A 14561-nucleotide genomic window follows, 5' to 3' on the forward strand; every position below is an offset into this window, starting at 1 on the left:
AATTAAAAATCGGGCTCTCTCCACGTTTCAACGATCGAGGGTTAAATTGAATAAAAAAAGAGATTCTCTTTTTGTGATATCTAAATCGTAAAAGGTTTTCGAGTTTTATCAAATTTCAATAAGCGGTTTTAGAAAAAGACTAGAACGAAGTCCACGTAGAATCGCACAAGTGTAGCATAAAATCTGTTTAAAGTGGAGCAATTTCGCGAAGAGGATGCAAACGAAGTACCGTAAAAGCGAGAATCACGCGGTCGTGTATAATTACACGAAGCAGACGAATAAGATGCGCTCGGTCACGATCTATATTGAGAAAGGAAAAATTCAAAACCAGATCCCCCGCTTCGAGTGCTTCTCCGACTGGCCATCGCCACGGGGCCCCGAAGACCGGTTAGACCTTGACTGCAGGTCGCACCTCGACACCTTCTGCACTTGGAACCTTCGACTGAAACACGCGGTTCGATAAGAACATCCTGTCGTGCCCGTCTTTTGACCCGTCCCGTCGATGTACAAGCGAACAAAAATATTATAGCCACTTCACGATACAACCAGGGTCAATTTGGAAATTTCAATATCTGGACGATACGAAAGAATTGTATCCAGATAAATATAGGAAAGACAATTTTGTTTTTCAAAAGGATAGTAATATAAAATCTGCAGAACTGGAGATCCTGTAACTAACTTAAAGTTAAATGTATAATTTTTTAATGAAAGGGTTGCATATATTGGAAGAATAATTTAAAACAAAAGGCAGTGATAATTAAATTAAAATTATAGTTCTCTCCATGGTTAATTAATTATTTTAATGCCATTAATTGCCATTAATTTAAAGTTCTAGTATCTATTCTGAAGCCTAGTGTTTCTGGTGTTAAAATATCCATATATCTAGTAATAAAACCGTTGAAACACAATATAGAAGGAAGTCTAATGTGAGTCGAATTCACAAGTAGGAAAAAGCTTAGGTGGCATTAGGGGGACGAGTTAGGGAGACCCTTCTAATAATTTTCAGACAGACGACCCTCGAATTCTATGCACCTGGCATTCGATCGACGAAAACAGAAGTTTCCTTTTAAAAAATGAAAGACATAGACGATATATATAGTTTCTTTCAAATAAACTTAAACACCTAATCGGTATGTTGAAATTATGCTCATGAAATTCATAATCAGGTCAATTCATAAGATCGTTCGCAGCTTATACAGTAGAAAATTTTAAAATTCAATTAATACACATTTATTCAAACATTTGTGTAATAATTAACAATGTTTTCTTAACTGGTAAATAAATTCTGTTTCTTACTTAGTAATGGGACCTGGATTTAAGGAAAAATAAATAAAATCTAAACGAAAATACGTATGATTCTGATGGATTTAGGTGAATATTTGTTAATATTAAGTTAAATTTATAACAGCCTTTCAATTTTCATTATTTACAGCTGAAAATAATGGATCTAATTGTGGTTAGATAATTTTTATCTAATAATTCTTCTCAGTAACTAAAGGGTTGAACTTTCCATTTGATGTCTTACAAAATTAATGTACCTTCCATTTAGAATCTTTCAAATTCTCTTTTTTTAAATGTTTTCAATTCTTTGATTATATAAAATTGGCGATGTCGATATCCAATGACTCTTATGGCATTCAACTTGCCAACTATTGTAGGGTTTATAAGTCAACGAATGATTACCATCTTTCCTGTCTTCATAATTTTCGAAGGCAACATTCTCGCAGTGTATCATAAACGGGATGAAAGGAAAAATAAAAAATATGTTTTGCGAAATTCTGTGGCAAACGAAGGGAACACAGTGTCTGCACCGTGGGAGAACCGGTCTCCTGACACGACGCCTTTCGAATAAACTTCGCCCGACGCGAATCGACTCCGATTTCCGTGCAATTCAAATGCATCCAGGTTTCTATTAAATGGACGCCTTTGTTCTGCTTCATGCGTCCACACGGGATTGCCAGAGTTTTATATACATACTGTGCGGAACTAGCGAATCTGTGATAACGGTGATAACGGAGTTACGAACGAATTCGATAGAGGTCGAGGTTCGATATTTTTGTTACCAGGATCGAGTAAAGTGTTGCTTTGTGTTTGGTGTTACAACGGCGTTTGTTTGCTCCGATACTTTTTCACGATCCGTGTGCTCGATATGAAACGATGGTGGGTAATATATTAATGCAACGAGTAATTTTTAAAATAATAGATACTAGATTTAAAATCGATTTTAAAATTCTTAAAAAGTGAAAATAATATGAAATACTGAATTAAATTAAAATTAGGCTTCTCTTTGTGGTCCGCCATCCGAGGAAGAGAGAATCGAAAGCTACAAAATAAATTTGATCGTTATCTTCTTGCGTCTTTTCTTTTTACCAATATTATTTAATTAATAAATAATTTCTTGCAAGCTCAGAAAGAATTCTTCATTTCTTTTGTAAAATATACTTTTTCAAATTGTGTTGCTTTTGAAGCACCTGCGCGAATATGTCATCGGCAGGAGCAAAGAAGGGGTTAAAATTCCCATACTGTAACACAGTGAACATCGGAGAAGATTAATTAGGTGGTAAGATATAAAGAAAAAGAAGCTTCTACTACCTTAGCCTATTAAAGGAGATAACGAGCGAAAGAAAATCGTGGGAGAAGGAAAAAGGGGAGGAAAAAATCGAAGCACGTGGCATGGCACGGGACACGGTTTCGAAGAGATACTTTCTCTCCCTTCCATCTGTCTTCCCTTTTTCTTCACCCTTTCTACTCTGTCCCTTTCTTTTTTTTCCCCCTTTTCGCCCAACCCGCTGGTAAGTTGACTCGGTTTGATTTATTATTCGCGACTCGTGCGATTATTTCGTGCGGTCCTGCCGTTTCTCCCTTTTCTCCCTTTCCCTTCGACTCTCTCTCTAGCTAAAATTCTCTTTATTTAGCGAACGAGTTCAAAGACATCGGAGAGACGAGCGGTGAGTCAATGTTTTCGATGTGAATGGCCGCAAAAATAGATTTTCGAGCACGTTGCTCTTCTCGTGATTACTTCGTTAAATCATCGTCTTTGCAATTCCTTTTTTTAATGTTTATTCTTAATTTTGGCTTCGATTTCTTGATTTTTATTCCAAGCAGGCTCCAACTTGTTAACCCTCGAACGGCGGACCATGGAGAGAGCCCTAATTTTAATTTAATTTGATGTTTCATATCATTTTAATTTTTCAAATTTTACACTATTCCTTTCTTTTTTTATTTAAACATCATACATTGAACTTTGAATCTTTAAAACGTTGGGTCTCGATTGACCCTGATTTCACTATTTAAGGGTTAAAACGCTTAACTTTTTTTTAAGTGATCAATTTTTTACGAGTATCGGGATTCATATTGAGATAATATTTGTATTCTAGGTTGATGAGATATATATTTTTGCCATTAATTTTAAGGTAAATAATAAAACGCTTGTCTCGCGTCCTTGCGCGGTTTTCCACGCGGGGATAATAAGCGACGTTTTGTGTACGATAATAATATCGTCCGCATGGAATACTGGCGTCGGCCTTCCTGGTACAAGACCGTCCTTTTTCACGAGATTATCTAAATTTATCTCGTGCACTGGAACAACGTGCAACCGCTCCTACTTCTCGGCTCGATGCTTTCTCCTTCGTGCCTCGACTCTTTCAGCCACTCGGCAATCTGTCGGTGCCTGCTCGATCCCGAACAGAGTAATCGTGCTACCTCGAATTAATTATCGACCCTCTTCGCGTGAATTATCGAGTGCCACGAACACGTACGTGTGTGTTCCCCGACGAGATCTCCCGCGGATCGTAGAAAATATGTGTTGGTAGACCGAGGGATGTTTCATGCACTCTGCAGTCATGCAGTTTAATCAGAGCAAATAGTGGTTCGAAAGTTGAACATTTTTGGAAAAATCTAATCCAGTTGGATTTTAATGATTTAGCAATGTTAGATTATTGGACTACGTTTGTAGATAATATTGTAAGAATGAAGAATAATTTTTAATTACGACAGTGATTAACCCTCGGATTTCATTTTTGAAATTTTACACGGTTCCTTTAAAAATGATACTTCGAATATTAATTAAGTGTAATTATTATCATACTAATTAAATATATGGTTTGCAAGTTTTGGTCTCAATTTATAAATCACACGATTAAAATCGCATCAAATATCTGTCGTAATTGAAATAACACATAATTCTCTGTAACAAGATTCACGAGTTCCCCTTTGCCTTTTGGAATAACCGTGGATTTGGCTCGTCTCCACGGATGACACACAATATCTTCTAATACCACGAATGAATTAGCCATTCATGCGAAGTATTCAACTATAACACCCTCGTTACACGATCATTTTCTTAATTACACCGTCACTTTGTTTAAATTTATGTCACGTCATTAAACCCTATCCACCTTGCGTTTATCTAATTTTAGATGAATCATTCTAACAGATGGTACTCGAAAACGTTTACTTGTTATTCTTAACTTCTTGGCTGATGATTTTTGGAGATAGAACAGGCTATTTATTCTTGAAATGTTTAGACAAATAAAATAAACAGTGACAGTCTTTGATTTTTTATTTAGATTCTATTTGAAACAGAAATGAAAATTTACTTATATTTGTTCTTGTATTTTTTGAAGTATATCCAAAGTTAAGTAAAATTTATTAAATTATATTTTCTTTCTTTATTTATTTGTATTACTTTCAATTTCTTACTAGTCATTTTATCAAAATTAGTACGATGAATATATACCATTGAATAAGAAAGGAAAATAAAGACAAAGGTTGAAGGATCCTTCTGCCTCTTTCATGCTAATTTCATTTCGAAGAAACATCGTGGTTCTTCCAAACGTCAACGAATATTTTTCTCGAGAAACATCTTAACCAGATTTCCATGTTAAGGTATTTTGTTTCACTGCTTTCTCATGCAAATCCTGGAGCAGAAACTTTGTTTGCTGGTCCATCGTTCGTGTACATTTGCCTTTTTCGAAAGCAACCGAAAAGAGAGCAAGATAAATGTTGCTGTGCATATGTTTGTTCAAACAGTGGGCAGGAATTAGCATTTTTATTTGTTTGAGAAAGATTTTCATCGAATATCTTTTCTTATAACTTTTTATATTTTTAGCTTTGAATTTTCACACGTCTATTTCTGGAAAAAGAAAAAATAAAAGAAATGACTCAGAACCAATACACAGTTATCAAATATCAAAAAATGTATAACTTATATTTAATTTTGAAGGAGAAATATGGCCAAATTTTTGTAAAATTTCATGGGTACAAAATGGCAATAAATTCCTTGATGGTTTATTATTTTTATGTAAATTGTCTTTTTATATTTGTTTAACGTTTGGTTCTAGCATGCAAAAAATATTAGAGATTTAAATAATGTATGAAAATTCTCAGAATCTTGATTATGGAGATATTCATACTAATGTAAAATAAAATTAACAGAAATTTTTTATTACTAATACTAAATATAATACTGAATATTCTGTTTCAAAATTAATATACAATTACGAACTTCGAAGCTCTTATTTAAAATGGGGAGAAACTAAAACTGTATCATTTTCATAGATTATGATGATGAAAGGGTGACACTAGTGCAACTCTGAGAGAGCTACAATTTTAATTTAATTTCCAACTAAATTTTCCACTGTTCCTTAAAAATTATTCTTTCCATACATAGTTTATGTTTTGTAAGTTTGGATCTTTCTTGATCCAAACGGATAATTTTCCAGACTACGGATAAAATTGCAAAGATAATCGTTTCTCTTCGATCAAGAAATTTCTCTTCACGATGCAATAAAGTGTTCATGTATGCAAATTATCGTTTCTATTCGGCTTGAAAAATCGTCTGTCTAAAGGTCTGCCTTCTCTCGGGTGGTTTTCTCTGTCGTTGAGAACTGGTCCTCCAAAGAACTGGCTCGGCGTGCAATTACTCCTAGCACCGCGGATAAATTGTCAGACTCATTCGTGCGAAATATTCGAGCGAGTCTGCTTGCTAACTATACTTCAACATGGAAACGGTTCGTTGTATTTATATGCGTGCTTTTCTAGCACGTTTTACGAGTACTTCGTTTACATTTTCAATTAACCACCACTTCACTTATGCACTATTGAATTTACTTCAGGATATTGGGATTTTATAATACTTCAGATTCGCTTGTTAGTTTAAATCAAACTAAATTCATATATATTTATCTATTAGTAAATTGTAAATACTTGGAGAAATATAATATTGTGAAATGTACGGTAGCAATTGTTCTTAAAGCTACGTCTTACAAAAATTATCTTTAATTAATTTTCAAACAAATGATTAAGTTTATGTAATATTAGCCTGTCAAATTAAAATTTTGTTAGTGCAAAAATTGGTCATAAATGCAATTACAAAGAATTTTAATTTAAATTATCTTTTCAATTTGATTTTATTAATTATTTCATTATGCGGTGCCGATAATCACCTTTCATGGTATTCAATCTATTAATCATTCAATAAGTTTCTTACGTGTTGCACATTTCGTGTCGAGTAATTCCCTAAATTCAAAGGGCACAGCATTCAATTCCGGTTGAAATGGAACATATTGAACAGCAAAGTGTCGAGGTAGAGTGTACAGAGGACCGCAAGGGTTCAAGGGTCTAAAGTAAGCTCGAAAGTACGGCAATTAGTAGAATCTGTCTTTGGAATCGCTTGACCGACCCACCTCTATCTACGGTTATCTATGCGGAGTGCAAAACTATGCACGTAAGCCGTTCTCTATAATACTCTATTAAGCGCTAGAGAGAGGAGAGTTTATAACGAGCATGAGTGTCTGTGCACCAGTATCTATAAAGTCATGGCAGTAAAATGTGTGGATGTATTGAAAAGGAATGGAACAATTTACCACAAAAACGAATTTATGTAAAGTATATGCACGATAAGTACACTCGCGATTAAATCAGAATTTCCCAGGAAAAATGACGGTGTCCTGGGATCCCACCGTGCCCCTAGGAAGGAGAAGGTCTTCATTATCCATATTTATTAGATTTATACTAAATTTTACAATATTTAATAATTAGAAATCATATTATTTTTTAATATCATCATAATTAAGGTTTCTAATGTATATTAGAAAGTTTATATTATTTTGTTTAAAATGGTATGCCTGTTCAGAAGGGCTAAAAGAACGCGTACCTTTGTAAACTTTTTTAGGAAAATTTCTTTTCTTAAAAAATTCCTTTTCATTCTAAACGTTATATTTTCAGAAACTTTTAATAATTTTCTTATATAAAAATAATTAATAAAGTAGTTTTTCATGAAAGTTAAAAGAATGATAATTTTTAGTAGTACGTCATATTTAAATCTGTTATAAATTTTGTTCATTTAAAATCATTGGTTCGAGAGGTAATAGGACAGGAAATTGAACGTGAGAGTGAACAGACATTTAAGGTATTAGATCAATCTCATCGTTAGGTTCGACCTGGCCAGGTAAAAGCAACGCGAGATTCCTATCGACAACGTGGCACCCGACGACATTCCTTCTAATTGCTTCGAAACTACCGGGTGCACGATTTTTCGAATTCATTGACCAATTAGATCCAGCCACGAAGATACCAAGAGAACTATCATGAGCTGTGCGTTCGCGCTTTCACGAACTCTTCGACTCGTTGAACTCTCCTCTCGTTAAGGTGAAACTATAATTTCCCGCGTTTCCTCGTAGTCGAAGCCTGTCATTTATTGCCGTTAACTCGTTAATTATAGACGAGTATAATTTTCAACGGACGATGGCAGAGGTTTTCTTAACGAATACAAAAAGAATTCTTTATTGCTTGATAAATGGAGGGTTTAGTTTATTCGACAAGTTCTCGTTCAGGAAAATTGGTGGCGTTGATTTTTTTTATTTAAAATTATCCTTCTAAAACACGCGATTCAAATAAACTTCACTTGATCCTCCGTCAATAACAATCGGATCATTAAATACTTAAATGAAAGCTATTGATTGCAAAGCTTGTTATCGAATAGATACATTTTTTTTATGTGCACAACATGATCGATCGCATAGCAAGAGTTTCATCTGCAGCAATGCATCATTGATTGCGTCGCATGCATTCAAGCGATATAGACACGTCGCGAAGACAATTAATGCTGATATGTGGGTGTATATACATGCATAGGCGGGTATGGCAAAGGAGGTTTCTGTTAATTACTCAAGCTTCTGGCTTCCATATCCGATAGGAGACACTCAAGGATCAATATCCAATTTCTCATCTCTTGCTATTTCGAGCATCCACCCGCTGTCTACTGAAACTTTGGGAAAACTTGAGGATTCTTAAAAATTGTTAGGTTGTATCGTATCGAATAGCCATTCTGAAAATTTCATTTTTAAGGGGAGCTAGTTTCCCTTTGAAGCACACAAAATTATTAATTTTATTTCATGTATTATAATAGTATTCGACAAGAAAAATTGTAGGAATTTAGTGTATCTTTGAAGAAATATTGTAATTAAAGTCATGACACGACGGCTACTTTTAATTAATTTTTTTAAAATTTAGCATTAAATATTTCAAAACGTATTCAGAATAGAAAAATAAAATTTTATTATACATAATTGAATTTCCTACTGCAATTTAGAGAAAAATAATCGGTGCTTTATGGCAGCAACATTCCAAATCTATTATTGTAAATTAACTGAAGTTGTTTGGAAAGACATAGGAACAACGACATTAATTTTCAATATTACCCTCGTAAATATTCGTGAAACGTACTATCGTGGCTGTGTTTCGTAGAGATTGAAACGCTTTTTCCTCTACTGTCGTGTAGAAAGGATCGCAATTTTTTCATTGAACCAGGTTACCGTCGATATATCACGTTCCGAATCTCGTACGGTGGTACACATCGAACGGTTCCACGACGGAAAAACGTCCATAAATATCCAGCGAACGCTATTTCTCTCGTGTGAAATACGAATGATTTGAAAACCTTCTTTATATCTCATGGTCTTTGCTCGGGTTTCTGATGTATCGTTGAATTTAGTAGAACATCAATCTATTAAAGTACAGGCTTTGTACATTTCTAGTCGGTGATATAAAATCTTTAAAGAAGCTATAGTTGCTTAGATCTTTTAATAAATCTGTAGTTTAAACTATTAGTGTACAAATTAATTCTGTTTCTTCTATTTTTTTTTAAATGCATATCTAGTTTTGAAAAAATAAAAGTAGAATTCACACACTCTGTGAATCAAATATTTATACTTCTCAAAAATTGATTGTGCTATAAAGCATAAAAAATTGAAAAATATAAACTCTGTAATTTTATTGATATAATTATTTCAAGATACCAAATATTTTGTGGTTAATTAAAACACTTAAGATATAAAATTCACGTTAAATATTCTGAAGCAAGTTTGAAACATTCTGTAAAATTATTATCATACATGCATTATTTCTATCCTCTGTTAAATTTCAAAAGCAAAAACGAATTCTACGTATCCCCCTGATGTTCTTTTGAATAAGACATACTGAAACAAGAAGGGAAGCTAAATTCTGTTAGCTCCACTTTCCAAGAAGATCACGCTTTCGTCGGTTGATTCGTCAACAAAGGGGATGCGAGACTCGGTTAAATAATGGTGCGTATAGGAGAATCGAAGAAAAAAAAAGGGACTTTTTCGAGTACCTACACGTCATCGTTTCGGTCAAATATTTACCCTTGGTTGGTGACTCGGCCGCGACACAAGAACGGGGTTGTAAACTTGGTACAAGGCAACCGCATATTTAACGTACAACTTCCACGTTTCTTCGTTTCTCTTGAATGTTTCTGCCATGTGTCTCATGGGTTTTACCCCCGACAACTTTGTTCTTCTCGTTTTCTTTCGTGTTTTCGTTCTGTTTTCACTCTCACGGGAGGATTCTTTCTTTACGACAGCGAATTACTTTTCTTGAACTTTTCGATCGATGGATATTTGTTTGAATAAATATAACTCTTAATTTATTTATTTTTTTAAATTGGCAACCCAGAATTAGCCAAATTGTATTAAAAATATCAGCGAAACGTTTATGTAGTAATTGCCATTATAATAATTTAATATTTCATTTAAAAAATTAAAGTTAATCTCTGTTTTCTAATTTTGGAATAGAATTAGATTGAATTCTTTTCTTTAAACATATATTCCGAAATACCAAATTGTTTATTTTTTGTTAATTTTATTCCAATATGAAACAATTCATCTTCCATATCTGAAGTACTGAACACGAAAACGGTATCACTCATTTCGTTATGTTTGAAACGTTGCATACCAAAGTTTGTATCAATTTTGTATGCGACTGTCAGATTCAGAAGGGACGATTTCACGGCACCCTTCTCAACGAGGGAAGGTTCTACTGAAAAAGAAAAGGCGAAGAATTTGGTAAAAGGGATCGGTGTGTCGCGCGAAGCACGAAACGACCACCAACGAGTATCTCTCCCTCGTTCGTGTTCTCGTTTACCAGCGTGTTTTCTTTGGGCAACGTCAACGCCTTCGTGAAATTTCTTTCCTTTTTTACCCCGCGTTACCCTGCTACATACACCCACCCCTCTTCACTATCCTTTTCGAGCGGAAGCACACGTTTTTGGCACGCTTCTGTACGCTTCGCGAAACTGCACCGGAGATCCTGAAGAATTTCAGTAATCGTGCTTGATATGCAAAGCAAATTGTCTTAACCCTTTCATAAAGGGATACAATCAAGGAAGCTGTTAAAAAGTGTGTGTATTTTCGAATTATGAGAATGATAAAACATGACATTATGGAAATATAACGGCGGACCATGGAGAGAGCTCCAATTTCAATTTAATATTTTATACTACCGTGCTTCTAGGTATTTGAAAAGTTCCGTGAGAATATCATGATAATAATTGGAATTACCATGATTTTTTAAAAATAAATCTTCAATTAAAAGGAAGAAAAGGCACAGAATTAATTTGTACACCTAATATTAATATAACAATATAATTATATTGAAGAAAAGATAAACTACAGTTATATTTAACGAAACCTTGTAAAAATGAAGAAACAATTCAAACAATTGAAGATAGGATTATGAGTTAATTAATGACCAATCTACATAAAATTAATAAATTAATTATACTGCCACTCATATATGATTAATGAAAGTGCGAGAGGGTTAAGTACACGTATTTATTCCTCGACGCGATGCAGTTTAGATTATTCAGCAACTACAAAGAGTAATTAAGTACTGTAATTACTAGATTTCAATCTGTGTTTCCGTTTCGAGTCAGCGGCGTGAAATTTCATCGGCTCGTTACGCTACGCGTGGCTTTCCATTTGATTTAGACTGCACGTCCAAAATCTATAAACACCAGTATGGCGTTTCAAAAGCAAACAGTTCTTGGAAGGAGAGGTTCGTTGCAATCGTGGAACAATAACACCCACGGTCAATGGCCGTGACCGGAGAATAATTATTGCTCCAACACCGATCATTTCTACGTTTAACGATTCAAATGATTTTCATTCATATTTTGCTAAAGGGATTACTTCTAAGGGATTGCTCCAATTTTACCAACTTTAAGTATCTAAATTAGAAATTAATATTTACAAAATATATTATTGATATTATTTTAATGCTAGTTGAAGAATACCTATATTTTCACCTAATAAGTATAATTTATTGATTTTTCAAATTTTGCATAATTAAGAGAACATCTCTTACTGCAAGATCCACAATTATAAAAATAAGAAGAAATTTATTGATAAAATAACGTTTACATTCTACCTCAGTTATGATTCTCTCCATGATTCACCATCCGAGGGTTAACAATATTTATCGTCGGATTAAGGGGGGTTGCAGCCCCGAGGCCCCCTTCTAAGCCTTCCATTTACTATGTCAAAAGATATTGAATGAAACTTGTTTTTACTCCTACACTTTTTCTTTGCAAATAAATATTATTTAATTTTACTTAGAATGAATTTCAATTTTTTAATCAAGTTTATCAGCCAGTAGGCCCTTTAAAGGTTTGATACCCCCGAGTTCCATAAATCTTAATCCCGGTCCTGAGAATATTATCAATATATCGATAATGGTACTTCTACTTTAAAACAGGTTTTATTTCAAAAGAAAGAAAATTGCAATCGTCTGAGAAGTATAGTAGCTTGAATTTCTTCTAAAACGAGGAGTGGAAGGATTTCGGTCTGAATAACAGTAACGACTCTATTGGGACGTTTCTCTCTAAATTGATCTCTTTTGTTCCAGATTGCCGTCTCCGTACAATAAGCAATCGGCTGTCGGTGGTGCAGGTAGTGGTCCAGGGGGTGGGACGAGTATACCCTTACCTGCCACCGTAGCTGCCACCAGAAGGTGCCCTCCGGATAAAGTTAGACCAGCTCCGACGCCCACGCATCAGTCACAGCTTGGTAAGTTTTTCACATAATTTTCCTTCTATTCAACGTCTGTGGAAGTATCGATCAATTATAGGATTTATTAAGAACATTAAAATATTATAATAATCAAATTAATGCCGTAAAAAAAATTTCTACTTTATTATAAAAGAGTCAGTCGATAAAAACGAGCAATGTTGTATATTTCTGATTTCAAAAAATAGATGAAAGACGCGAAAGGAATCGGTGATAATGATAGCAGGAGTGTTCAACATAATGTGAAAAAATAAATAGGGAGGGAAATGAAAAGTGAAGAAATGTATGGGGGAAAAAAGGGAGTGTAGAAAGAAATTCGATTATTTTTTCCAGTTTCTCCCCCTTTCCTTTGCAGGAACTGCTTTTAATGGAAAGTCATTAGCGAGTGGGTAGGCTGAACAGCAACCACGAAGTAATATTCAGGCATGATCTTTTAGTGCCTGCAGTCTATCTGTTTCTGACATTTGCTTTCATTCCCTCCACGCAAGCGTCAGTTTCCCCTCTGCAATGTTTCACGCTCTTCCTTTGTGATTTCTCTCCTGATCGATTTTGCCACTATCTCTCTTTTTTCACATCATAAGTACTCGTTAATTTCTTCGTTTCAATAAAAAAAAAGATGCAATATTAACCCTATTGCACCCCATAACACACACCAGATATCAGGAATTGGTTATTAATAAATAAAAAATCAATTTTGGCATAGATATTATTATTTATATTTTAGAATTAATTTTTTAAAATCTTTTTCAATTGAAATATAAATTAAAATTTTTTATCAGTTATATTTTTCAATACAGTGAAATGCAAAGCATTTAATTAATGTAAATTTGTAACACCATTGGCCCAGGCTCCGCTGTTTAAGGGTTCATGGAAAATTTTTTATTATCTCGCAGAATTTTGCAATTGCATCTACCATTAATAATACGTTTCTGTGACGGTATTTTAAAATTAAATCCAGGTGGATGAACTTCTTGGTAGGAAGCTCGCTGTTTAAGACGCAAAGCTATACGAGGAGGATAGTAGATTCGGTACTGCGTTAAGAACGCCCCATTAGCCATTAGTCCTCTGAATGGCTTTTAGCAACCCTTTGCGCATTTCTGGTTGCCGCGAGAGATCTGGACCACCGTGGAAACTAGCTTCCATGGGGTTACGCGACCCTGTGTCCCTTTTAAAATATATGGCCTCTCTTGTGCGAACATCGACCTTCCTCTCTTCATCCCCTTACTTTTCTTGCTTGTATGCTGGAGCATTATTCTTTTATCTTTTATTTTTCTAATTTCATTTTTTACTTCATTCCACCACTATCCCTATAAAATTTTCTCTTTGCTTCGAGCAATTGTTTGATAAAATTTTTAAGTACAAATCACTACCCTATAATCATAGGGAATGTGCAGGACCATCATAGCTCGTAATTCAATTTTTACAGATTTCTTTCTTTATTTTTTATATGGATGCATTGTCTGCACCCATCGTCAGTGTTTATCTAGTTCCGTATGGGTACATCCCGTCCCTGTTTTATCCAGGAGGCCCCTATTTTGAATCTTCACGTATGTGTCGCGAAACGCCGATAATGCTTGTGCGCGCACAGACACACATCGACCATAATTACCTACATCCATGGTGGTCGAGGGGGTAGCTATGAGATGGGGTGGCACCCCATAGTTTATACTTTACTCTCGACTCCCACGTTTCCAGGGCAGCCACGGCCAGATGTGCACGCCGATTCACAGAGGTTCTCAATCGATACAGATCAATCGTAGTTCGAATGAAAGTGAAAGAGGACCGGTTCCCCTTTTCTTTAGAAAACGTATCACTGGGTTAAACTGGTGTTCTGATTTTTGTATCTATGAATTTAATTCATCTGTTATGGTTACGAGGATATTATCAAAATTATATTAAAATTGTGGCTCTCTCCATGGTCCGCCATCCGAGGGTTAATAATAATTATTTGATCTTTGTATATTGTACAGGGTATGAAAATTTTGAGTATCCTAAAGGAATTTTAATTCTATCCTAATTTTATCCTAATTTAATTTTAATATTATGGTTGTGTTTATTTCTATGAAAATGAATTGTCGGTAATAAATTCAGCTGCTGCTTTTGAGGTACCTAAATAGGAACGACACTACGAAGTGTTTATTAGTCATTCATCAACACGAGCATAAATATTACCCCTGCAAAGGCTGGAAATAAATG

At 34.6% G+C, this 14561-nt stretch overlaps 1 protein-coding gene across 6 annotated transcripts in view; it reads left to right on the top strand.

The window, feature by feature from the left end:
• Positions 1–14561, top strand: part of LOC114871424 (protein sickie) — a 189413-nt gene that overhangs the window by 82565 nt on the left and 92287 nt on the right. For all 6 annotated transcript variants that reach the window (XR_003788574.2, XM_029177284.2, XM_029177281.2 and 3 more), the window contains one exon: positions 12205–12365. Coding sequence is in view for 5 of the 6 variants with exons in the window: in XM_029177284.2 (XP_029033117.1) it covers positions 12205–12365 (161 nt within the window). In the remaining variant the exon portion in view is untranslated. The remainder of the gene's footprint in view (positions 1–12204; positions 12366–14561) is intronic.

The sequence above is a fragment of the Osmia bicornis genome, chromosome 12 (assembly GCF_907164935.1).
Source record: "Osmia bicornis bicornis chromosome 12, iOsmBic2.1, whole genome shotgun sequence".
NCBI lineage: Eukaryota > Metazoa > Arthropoda > Insecta > Hymenoptera > Megachilidae > Osmia > Osmia bicornis.